We start from the raw sequence: 12423 nt of genomic DNA, 5'->3' as shown, positions 1-12423 counted from the left end.
TTTGGATATTTTCTGTTTTAAAAGCAGAAGAATTGTTTAATATTTTAAATGAAACCACAGCATGGGTATAGTGTGAGCTATATTTATGAATTCCATCACAAATATATGGAGCATATTTCCATCACACATGGAAACTACAGACCTTTGTCAAGAGTACTACTCTGCAAAAGATGAAGAAAACAAATACACCAGGCTATAGACTCTTTTCTACCTCCAACATGTGGCGAGAAATCCTATTGTACAGGAAGTGATGAAATCTTTAATTGTTAAAGTCCCAAATGCACACATCCAACAATAGCAAGAAAACAAGCAAAAACATATCTCAGATGTTATTTTGCAACAAGATCTACAATTTGTTTCAATGAAAGGATATCTTGCAGGACTGTCCTTCAGGGCATTGAGGAACCCTGTTTGTTGAGAACCTGTAGGAATAAAACCCAAAATTACCAGCTGAGTAAGAAACTGGACTACAATTTCTGTTTTCACCATAGTTAACATAATTAATATTTGAAGCTCAACCGAATAATCATAGAATATATTTAATAATATGAATCTGAGAATATGTTGCTCAGCAGCAACAACATCACAAAAAAACCTTGGGTAAGTAATCAGGTCTAACATCTACAGGATATTTTCTCAGTCATACCAAATTGATGCATGCATACTTTCCCATGAACAAGATTTCTGATTATCCCTGTTCTTTTAAGGCCTAATATGGAAACAAAAAAATATAAGCTACTTTATTCTTTTGAAATACTATTTTTCAAATAAACTCTTTGACTTGGAAAATTTATTCTATAAATCCAGATTCTCAACTTTCCCTCCTTTCCCACCAAAGTTCTCTAGACTGTAATCCTGCTCCTACTGCACCTGCACAGAAGGTTTTTCCAATAGGTGCTTGTTGCCTCTGGGCAAATAAGAGAATATCTGCTAGCCAAAAAGAGCTCAAGTGCAGCATGATCCAATGAACCAGAGATGCAGAAGCATCCACTTGGGTTCCACAACCATGAGATACTAATCAAAAAGGGTAATTTGACAATTTGCTGATTGCAACAAGTGAATTAGTTTGTGGAAACTGACAATGTCACATAGCTATAGGCATATAGTTTGCATTTTACTGTATAACTTAAATGATTTAAAAGTATCAGGTTGAAAGACTTTCGCACAGCAAACATTTTCCCCTTAGCTAAATTTATCTGAAGCTTTGTATGAAGAGAGAAGAATCTTGTCTTTAAAACAAAAAAGAAAAATGTATATCTATACACACACTTCTTTTTGAGACCTGCCTAGTCAATTTTACTGTTTGCCATTAAAAAGGGAGAGTTACTTACCTTGTATTTCTGAACCTTTTCAGACTCTCATAACTGTTTCTTAGCCTCAAGGCACAACACTAATGGACCTTCCCCTACCTTCTTACTGTTTTTAGGATCCTTAATGGCAATGGCAGCAGGTAGGTGTGATCTCTATTCCCTACTGCTGATTGCACTCTTCCAAGCAGTTCCCAAGATATCAGAAGGCAAAGGTACCTCACTGCAACAAATAGTTGAAATACCGATGCCTCAAATAGAGCAGAGTAACTGTGAAGACGTATGCTACTACTGAAAACATGTTGAGCTTGGGGAGATGGAAGAAAATCTTGCAAGACAATACCTTTAAAATATCTGATTTACAAATTCATTTTATCATTTTCAATAATATTACGTGCACATATTCTTAATCCTGGAAAGGGCAAATTTCCAATGAATGCCTCAGAAGGTCACAGAAAACAAAAAGTTAAGATGTATCTCATATCTTGTCACCACTTAGGCCCATCAAAAATCATAAAAATGCCAGCTTGCAAGATGTATTTAAAATGATACAAAATTTCAAAAAATTGTCTAAATCAAGAGACATTAAAAAAAAAAAAACAGGTTTGCTGTGTTATCAACAAGGTCAGAGAAGGAACTTCCCTACTAGGATGAACCAAAAAGAAATTTATTTTCTTTTTCTTTTTTTTTTTTTTAACCTCAATGCCTACAAATTGCAATCAGGATCCTTCAGCCCCTTCCTGAAAGAATAGTGTCAGAAGGCATTCAGTCTAATGCAGGATATCTAGAATAAAGCGTTGCTGAAGCTAACCCTGGTAGGATCACCTTCGGAAAAGCTCAGAACAGGATTTTATTAAGTCAACAGGACTTCCTCTAGAATCAAGAATTTTTCCAGGGCTTCAGGAAATACATATGGATGACTTTGAAACACTGCAGGAAGGTCACAGTCCCAGGTCTAAAAACTGAGACTTTATTCAGACACACTAACACAAAGCAGTCTATGCCAAGTGCAAAGGTTCACGTTAAGTAACTGAGAATCCTGCTTACTCGTTAGCATCAGCTGAAGAACTGCAAGGCTGCACAACAGAACAAAAATGGTTGAGTGGTAACTGTTAGAAAGGTAGATATGAGGACTTCTAGAAGCATGATAGGCAAAGCGAGAGTGGAGTAATTGGTATGATAAAAAAACCTTCTTTGTAAAGAACCCTTTTTTTGGACACAGTCAAGATTATAGTAGATAAATTTGAAAGTTGGGCTTGAAGCTCACATGTAGCAAGTAAACATCAAGAAACTAATCACAATTCATACCTGCTCCCATTGCCTTTGAGGACCAACCAATATTTAGAACTAAGGAGCTTTTTCCTGTCTCATTCAAGGTAGATAAACCTCCATAGTAAGAATATGTTACAGCTGATTAGACAATTCAGCATTTAACATTTACTATAAATTATCTGTAACACCTACGGAATGCTAAAGTGCTTCTCAATCACACAGAGGCAAAATTAATTTCTCTGGTCTTTGTCTAATTCATACTTAGAATTAGGTATGGACACTGTAAAGTTAAAATCCACTAGGTAGATCTACTTGACTTTCAGAACACGAAATATTGGCATAATATTGGTAATTAATATGCTGAAAACTAAAGAAAAAAAGCACTGTAGTCTTTGTGAAATAAAGGTAGGGTAGCTTCAAAAGCAGCTTTAAGTTGTCAGACTGGTAATGTTCTCAACTACTGAATTCTAGCAAAGTAAGATGACAGAAAAAAACCCCATGCTTCCTTCTCAAATGTAAAAGTTGTGTTTGCATACGCTTCTGTATGCCCAAATAAATGTCAAAGATTTAAGTATTAAGGGAAAGTGTTATCTTTCCAGTAATTACTTTTCCATTTTTAAACCATATGCACATCTTTTTTCCGCTCTTTCAACTGGTATTAGAAATGCTGTATCTGGCAGCGAGAACAACTTGTTGATCCAGACTCCCTCAAAATTAAGTGCCCCTAGTTCTAGACTATGTGCTAGATTTCTGACCTATAGGAGAGCTGTTCAGTGCTCTTATCCTTCTTTTGTGAAGCACAAATAAGAGCAGGAGTTCTGCTTTTTAAAATGTAAATTTTCCCTGCAAAGTGTAAGCAATTTAGGAAATCGAGCACAATCTGGTATATTTTTCAGCAAAACAGTCTCTAAATATTTCCATTATCAAGTTAGCTTTATAAATGTGTTATAAACTGAAATTATTACTTCTATCAGGTTTCCACTGTAATACAAAATACAAAGAAATAAAAAGATCACATTTCCAAGATCATTACAGAAATACTGTTCAAGGCAATATCCTACTTAATTAGTGAAAAGGTAGAACACTCCTAGTCTTCCTAGTGGTAGCGGGTTAAAAAAACCCCACAACATACAAAAAGTCTTTAAAGACATATAAAGACATATATAAAGTCATATAACCTATCACCATAAATTAGGACGTCATCATCATGTAGGACCTAACAAAATTTGTTAGGTGTGTGGAAAAAAAGACAGTACTCGAAAGAGCTTTAAAAATACCCTCCTCAAACCCAGTCCAGAACACAAATAAAAATCAAACTCATGAATATTCATCTTCCTATAGCTTATCTGATTCACTCTATTATGAATTGGTTGTTCTCAGAATGTCTATGCAAATGAAAGTAACTTGTGTTAAAAATAGGGTAGAGAAAGATGTAAAACCAAATGGCAAACAATAAAAAGTGTAAAATAGCTCCAATCTATTTCCTAGTAATCTACCTGTTTGTTTGGATGACAAGTGACCCATGCTTACAGTTAAAAAAGCACACAAAAGTTCTTTGTGAAAATGATAGTATCTGTATACTTAGACATACAGTACATGTGCTACTTTTCCAACAAATCATCCATAAAAGGACACAAAAATTAAGAAAATTAACACTGCATTAAGATAAAGCCAGTGCTAGATCAATGACTACTATGACCAGGGTCTACTATAGACCAGAATGGGACTCATTGGGGATTGTGAAGCTTCAGAGAAAAGGCAAATAAATAAATAAATAAATAAACCCTGAATGATCAAAAGATTAACTTAAAAATAAAAACTCAAGCAAATGGCTACATACGTAATCTGATTTCACCAGCATACTTACGAAGGATGACGTGGGTGATAACGAATGCAAATATAAAGACTGTCAGAAAGGACAGAGATAAAATAAACATATAAAAAAATCTGTAGTTTCTTTTCCCCACACAGTTGCCTACCCAGGGACAGTGGTGATCAAACCGTTCTGAAATGAGAGGCAGAAGAAAAAAAAATGGAAAACAATTAATAAAATGCTGTTTATTTGAAAAAAGTTCTCCGAATACTATATTAGAACTCATAATTTAACTGGCACTTGCAAATTAGCCACAGAGAAATTCTTACTTAGGAAGGAAAAAAGAGAAAAGAAAAAAAGGAGTATTTTAATGAAATTTTACAGCTTTTGAAGAAATCAAAGCATGGCTGAAGTGAGCTCCTGTTAAACTAACAGCATTATTGTGATGAGTTGTGCAGTCAGACCAATAAGCATGTGTTTATCCACTGTCACATGGAGTGGTATCAACTCAATTGTATTTTATTTTTTCAAAATAAGGGTGTTTTTTTTTCTTCCAGTGACTCTTCTACTCAAAACTGGAGTTTTTGATGTTGTTTTATTTATATCTGTCATGATCACACCTCTGACTTAAGTCTACTATCATGTCATCCATCCATTATGGTACATGAAATATTTACTCTCCCCCACCTCCTTTTGTTTCTTCATTCAAAATATTCTCCATTCCAGACCACCTATTTTTCAACTTAGAGTTGACATGGCCATACAAACCCATCAAAACCAGCAAAATTATTCACATAAACCGTTTTTCAAATGTTAAAAGTCAGACGGTCTTGTAAAATTTGGTTATACTTCTTTTTGCTTTCAGCTTGGTTGTTTTTTAAAATAATCCAGTCAATCCTGCAGGAATTTTCTGTAAACCACATGGTATAAAAGTTGATAGATGTCATCTGAATACTCTGTTACCCTTTGCACTATAGGCTCCCTCTTCTTTTTACTAAACCAAACTCCTTCTCTTTATTTCTCCGAGAGATTAACTCCTTCACGAGACAGGAAAAGGCCAGAGTGGGTCAGAAATGAGTGTCCCCAGCACAGAGGGAAATGCCCCAGCACTGGAAAGTGGCAGAGGGAACAGTTCTCCCTATGCAGCCTGAACCCCCCACTCCCTGTCCCAGTATATTGGGTGATGGAAACAGCGATTCTCAGGAAACAAACCAGCATTTCCTAGCTTTGCTTTGGACAGATTACACTGACAGAATTTTAAATCTTTTAATCAAATCCAAGATCATAACATAAGACAGATGCTCCCTTGCTGGCTGACTCTCACTGTCTGATCCTTGTCCAAATCCTGTTTTGTTTTCTGTGACTTTTATGCCTCCATTGACGTACAATATCAAACTATTTGTAATTCCACAGGAAAGGCGAGCTATAAATTTGTCTTTAAGCCCTATGTTAAAAAGGCACATCTGTCCAAGCACACCAGTTTATTTTAGCTATGGCTTTATATTAAAGACCTACATTAGCGGTTTTCCTTGAAGGATGTATTCAGTATTATCTTCATCTAAAAGAAAAAAATTCAAAACAACATGCACAACAGATTTCTGAGTTCATCAGACTTTCAGGGTTTTTTTACATGGTTTTACGTGACAGCTTTTTGGACCACATGTTTCTGCCATAAATCTGTTTCAAATTCCAATGGGGCTATTCAAGGTGAAAGTTACTGAACTCTCGTAGGATAAGCTTCAGAAATACTTTGATGTAATGAGTACTGCTAAGAATACCAAGAACTAAACCCTCTGGTATCTAAAAGGGTAGGCAGTATTACCTTTATCCTGTGCAATACAGTTGTATTCCCAAAATAAGTTGGCATTGCATTTGAACAGTGCTTATTTTCACATTTGTGCTTCTGAATGAGTCCTTACGTTCTGATAAACATGTTACTTTATTTAATGGGTACCTAATACAACACACGAGTAAATAATAACACAAAGAAAAATACAGTTACACAGCCTTTTAAAGAGCATAATTGTAGGGTACTTTTGTACCCTATTGCTTCGGAAAAAAAAATCATGACATGTCTTTGGAAGATGAATTCCGTATATACACATCCATTCTGACACATTAGGAATCAACAAATTATATTGACAAAAGCTCAGTTTCTAGCCACGAAACAATATTTAGATATATATAGACATCTATCTGATAGATTCAGATAAATGCAAACATAAATACACACACCTCTCACATCTAGAAACACACATACATACATACACACACACACATATACATTCCTTACTGAAGACTGACATTATTTTTAACCTACTTCTCAGTCCTCTCCAATTTCTGTCTTCAGACTTTCTTAGTGAAGTGAAAGGCTCTGCTTTCTCAATAAGTACCTTACCAATCATTGTGAAGCTGAGTAACTACCTAAGATGTTGGTAAAGCAGAAATAGACAGAAAAGGCTGGATATGAAAAACACTGCTACAGTGTTCAATCTGAATCAACTCCAAAGAAAAGGTAGAATTATTAAATGGTTTATGTGAGTTATGAATTAATAAGTTTGGCCTCATTTTTCTCAGTCACAAAATAGAAAGTGATGTGACATTTATGCTATATGCCACAGAAGAGTATATTAAAAAGCCAGGGATTATTCTACTCAGCAGAGCACAAATATGTAAATACAAGTTAAAGACAATAGCCCCACAGCTTGTGAGCTGCTCTGCTTAGTTGTTAATGGTAGAGAAAGCAGCCAACCCTGGCAAAATGAACAGATACACACTAAGCAGAAACTTCTAACATTGTTAAGAAATATGAACTCTCTTAAATCTAGAGCTGTTTCTTCTTCCTTACAAAAAGACATGGCTTAATAAGTATTAATGCAGAAATGACACAATATCTTCAGCTTCACACCTCTGGCACTCCAGATGCCTGCAAACTGAACAAGTAATTGTTTGAAAAAGGAAGCTCTGCCTGACATCTCTACTTGGCTTGGACAATGTTGGCAGCACTGAAAAATTAAAAACTACTGATGCTGAGAAAAAATGGGAATTCTGGCCCTCGTAAACTTAAAATGCAGAGCAAATATAAATGCAGCTGATTGTTATGAAGAATAATAGACTGTTTAGAGGTGATGACTGCAGTTCTGGTGTAAATGTATAGGGTATAGTTAATGTGCTGCTGTACACAATCATACATTTGTGACAAGGTTAATGTAAAAATATTTGAGGCAAATAAAAAAAAAATCAAAACATTGGTAATACAAACTCTTGTTGTTAAAAAGTGTATTAGAACTCTTAATGAGGGAGGAAGAAAGCTGCAAGGGCTGAAAAGTTTGTCTATGGAAGCATGGATAGAAAAGTTGTGATAGATCATCCTCCTGCACTCAATTTTAAGCAAAAGCAGCAAGGTATTTGCCTTCAGGATGTGGTATGATGTTACAGCTATTTCTGTCCAATGAAGAACTACTGCTAAAACACATGGCCCCGGTTCTCCGCTTTCAGCAGTCCTGTGAACAATCTCTTGCCTCTGTGTTTACAGCTCTCTGTCCTTAGACCAAGCCTGGTATTCATTCTACCCGCTGGGGAGCTGGTTGACAGAGCCAGATGAACTTAAAACTATGGCTGATTTTCTGGTGCCCAGCTCCCCAGACTAGCTCAACACAATATCAGACCAACACCAAAGCTGGCCCAAGTGAAGCAGTGAGAACACATTGCCAGAAGGGATGAAATGACCCTTTTTTCAGAAGCAGCTAAGTATGATTTCAGCTTAGCTGTAACACCAACCTTACTACAGGTTAACACCAGGACTGCAGGAGAAATCCTGTTTTGATTAATTATTCAGGGTCTGAGAACAAAAGCTGAAACAAACAAAAAAAAAACTGAGAAAAAAATGCGTGAACAGCTTATAAGGTGAAGTATTGATGTGAGAAGAGATGGGTAAATGGAGGCTAAAAATGCTGCTGTAAAGACCACAGAAAACCATAGAGGTGAGAAACCCCAAGAGCTGTTAGTAAACCTGCAACAGTGACTTTATTTTACTAGTCTTTCTCAAGTGATAAGCAAGCTTGAATTCGGATAATAACTTCTGAAGATAGCCAGCACCCCCATAACCAAATGCACAGGATGAGGCTTCACAAGACAACAGAGCCAACCTAAAAGCTTAGCAGCAGTGAAAGAGATGGGCACATGCTGTCCTTCCTGCCACTTAATCCCGTTTCTTTCTTTCATTGTCTAAGCTGCTGATGAGTCAGGTTAGTTCCCTGAACTGGCAGAAAGGGAAAAATGGAATCATTTTGATCATTGCTTTGTGAGAAAAGCTGACTTAGCAATGGCTGTGTGTTATTAAGGGCTGTGTGAACAGGCATGGAGGAGAGAATCATGTAAGGGGGGGGGAATAAGAGGATGAAGTTCAGATACTGTGTCTTTGGAAGCAGCAAGCTGTCAGCATGAGTCAGTGGTCTCATTAACACTCACCTAATAACATATGCTAACTAGATGACAGAAGAACATAGAAGCTACATCATTCTTTGGACATTTATCTCAATTTTTACCTTCCCTGAAACATTTACATTTGTAAACTTGCTAAAGGATCATTAACAGATGGATATCTCAGATAAAAACAAAACTGAGAACATTTCCCATTTCAATTAGCAATGGTCTTCTAGAAGGAGAGTATTTCCTTCAGAAGCCACACTGAAGCATATTCCTTACTGCTCAGAACTCAAGAGCCAAATCTCTAGTTTTCCACAGCACAGCATGTAGACTTTTTAAATCCTTAAATGTTCAGCTTCCAGTTTTCAATCGCTACACGCCAGGAAACCCCATACAAAACGACCCGAATGCATTCTTCACTCTTCTAAAATATTTAATAAAAGCTTTATAATTTACAAGGAACAAAAAAGCATTTTCACATGTAACATTTGTAGGCCAGCTTGGCCCTTCAGTTTGCAGATTTGCTTGTCTCTTCACACTGTGATCCTAGAAACATTTATTATTATTTCTGAAATGCTTCCTTTTTGCCTTTGACTAGGTCACTGCATGCCAACATACATTTTCTAAAGCTAAATGTGAAGGCAGGTCTTGGAAAGACAAAAAGTCTACAGGTGCAAAAGTATCTAGGCCACATTACTAGCAGATTCCAACAAGCACAAGTTAGAATTCACTTGCTAATTCTTCCTTCCCATTCAAGTAAAGCGGTCTAGGGCAAAGACACAAACCTAAGGCATTCACCAAATTTTACCATTTTTATTTAACACATGCAAACATGTATCGCAGGACTGGGCAGAGCCAACAGTCTGCTATTCAAATCTTGTGTCAGTCAAAACATAACATTACAACTCAACCAGCTGGGCCAGCATTACTCAAAATTACTTTTGATAGCAGCAGTACAACATAAGACTACAAGGTCCATTGTCGTTGATGCACACTGGGCAATTATGTAGAGTTACCAACACATCTGCACGTATTTGTAATGATGACAATTACAGCTTTTTGTAGGACTATGATGTCATGCTATGACCACATCTACTGAGGCTTCTTGACTCGGTATTTTGGATGACAAATGGTACTTTCAGAATTTGGTTGCTCTTGAAACGTTTAGGAAAACAAATGAGGTTTTTTGAAGTCCATGTGAGGCATACTTCTTACTACAAAAAGTATTTATTTTCTTCTAAGAAATAGCAGTTCAATCCCAACAGCCTGCTTAGTCATGTACACAGGCACGCAAGCCAATATAACCATGGCATTAAATCCTTTGCAGTCAGTTCAGAATGTCTGACAATTTCACATAATTAGTAAAAAAATCTTGTATCTGATATTCTTAGCATATTCATAAAAGCTATCCTTAGCTCAGATGTTCAGTTCCACCGGCTGAAGTCATCACTCCTAAGAAAATTCTTTATTTAAGCGTATTTAAAAAAGCACTGATGGGACTTGCCATCAATTGGCAACTGCAATCAAATATACGGACCAATTTAACTCACACAATATTCACCTATTTAAAAGTTATTCCCATGACAATGTCTTTGCTGTTACTTTTGCAGAATGAAATCAGAGTAGAAATTTACATTAAAAAATGGTGAATAACAAAAGACCAATTGCAAGTTACATTTATATGCACGCTGATGTTATTTTAGAACATCTGTTATGGACAATGTACAATGGATCCTTTAAATCACTGAGCTTCAGTACTTTTGTACCCTGATTCCAAATCAAAACACCCCAAAGAAAACCAAATGGCACAGAACAAGCCTTTTAGCCTTAAGTTACATTTGGGCAACACTCACCAAAGGTCTACTCTAGATTATATTCTGGACACTACACTAATCTCTACAAGACAATGCACAATGAAACAGTAATGTAACACTGGGAAAGATGAGCCTCTATTAATGAAATAAATTAATAATGTGCATAGATATCTACAACAAAAAGTCAATGAGAAACACAAACACAAGGGCTACTCAACAAGTATTTCAGTCTCTTGACGGTCTAAATACTGTTCCATACAGCTACGCTATTTGGGTGGGGGTTTTTTGTTGTTTTTTTGTTTGTTTGTTTTTTGTTTTGTTTTAAGAAAATCAGTTGCAACTCCCATAGTGGCAGACTAACATTATTCACAAAAAGAAAATAAACATGCTTAATTTTGTTAATAAAAACAGCAATTGATTTATCAGAAAACATCCAGCCATTGCCTTAGGATAGGTCACAGTAATTAATCAATATTGTCACATAGCTCACTTCACTACTACCTCCATTAATAAATGTTGACTAATTAACAACAAATCCCTTTGACTGCATGTACATTAATGGTGACATTTTCAACGGCAGCAGCAGCAGGAGGAGTTTAGAATGACTGTTCTTTGATAGGCATGAAGAGTGCACAGCAAAGGACCTGGATGCTTAACAATCTCTCCTTACATACCTACATATATACCTACACCATGTCAATACAATACCTTCACACACTGGGAACTAAACAAGCGCCAGACACACCCAACCACGGAGGAAGAGAGTTAAAAACCCCAATTTGTCCCTAGGGGAAGTGTGGTATCCTGACCAGGTATCAACATCCACAAAGTTCATGGATTTATTCCTCTCTTCTCTATATGAAAACATTTTTTTTGTTGTTGTTTTTTTTTCACACTTCTGTTGCTGCCTTGTAGCTGCCTTTGAATTCCTTAACCATCCTTCAAATTGTTAGTGCACCTAAGGTAAATATTTGAAATATTTATTTTCTTAGGTTCCTAATATTTTTTTGTATTTTTTCCTGGTGATTTCTGTCTTTAGTTTTTACTCTGACATCTGAGGTTTACAATATAATTTACACAGTTGGGTATTATGATCACCTCTGCTTTTTTTTTATATGCAGATCAATACATAAGGTGCAACCTCTCTCTGAAGTAACCTATAATACTACTGTCTATTTTTAAGAAGACTTTCAGCCATATTTCCCAGTGCTTTGGCTTAGACTTAAAAATTCTCTGACATGCTACTTTCCCTAAATTTCCAAAGTACATCTAGTATATAGGTGGCACAATCATAAACAGATAACATATAGCTTCTGTAAGTGCTGGCATGTACTCTGTTTGGCAGCTTCTTGGGTGCCCCCAAAAGGTAGAACAAACAAACAAAGAGAGCCAAAGCCACTTCTCACATGTAAAAACTGAGGAAAAAACCATGAAAAGAATAAAGACACTGCAGCCAACTTTGTAGTTTTAACTGTTCAGCTAACAAGTCACTTCAAGAGACCTGGACCTAAGGTTTAACAGGTTCAAAAATATAAAAACCAAACTGTTACAATGTCACCTTTCAGTCTATTTTTGAAGTAATTCATGTTCTCCAGGCTAGAAGATGGTGGTATCTGGAGTGAGTACAGCAAAGAGCTTCTCTCAGAAGACACTGGTAATTCTGTCTTATATTGTATGTTATATGTTATGTGTGCTAATTCCCCTTTTTAAGACAATAAATTTACAGCTCTGGTGCCTCATCTGGGAAACTACTCTTACAAACAATGATTTTATCCAAATTCTGCTGTCT

The 12423-nt window shown here is 36.2% G+C and overlaps 1 protein-coding gene across 5 annotated transcripts in view; it reads right to left on the bottom strand.

Annotated features, from left to right (window-relative positions):
• The window catches only part of ZDHHC14 (zDHHC palmitoyltransferase 14), a 107669-nt gene that overhangs the window by 18874 nt on the left and 76372 nt on the right, over positions 1–12423 (bottom strand). For all 5 annotated transcript variants that reach the window (XM_075413859.1, XM_075413860.1, XM_009936066.2 and 2 more), the window contains 2 exons: positions 4447–4584; positions 374–422 (listed from right to left, as the gene is read on the bottom strand). In XM_075413859.1, the coding sequence (XP_075269974.1) occupies positions 374–422; positions 4447–4584 (187 nt within the window). The remainder of the gene's footprint in view (positions 1–373; positions 423–4446; positions 4585–12423) is intronic.

The sequence above is a fragment of the Opisthocomus hoazin genome, chromosome 2 (genome assembly GCF_030867145.1).
Source record: "Opisthocomus hoazin isolate bOpiHoa1 chromosome 2, bOpiHoa1.hap1, whole genome shotgun sequence".
In the NCBI taxonomy this organism is placed as follows: Eukaryota; Metazoa; Chordata; class Aves; order Opisthocomiformes; family Opisthocomidae; genus Opisthocomus; species Opisthocomus hoazin.
This window is presented reverse-complemented; position numbering and strand designations above follow the sequence as displayed.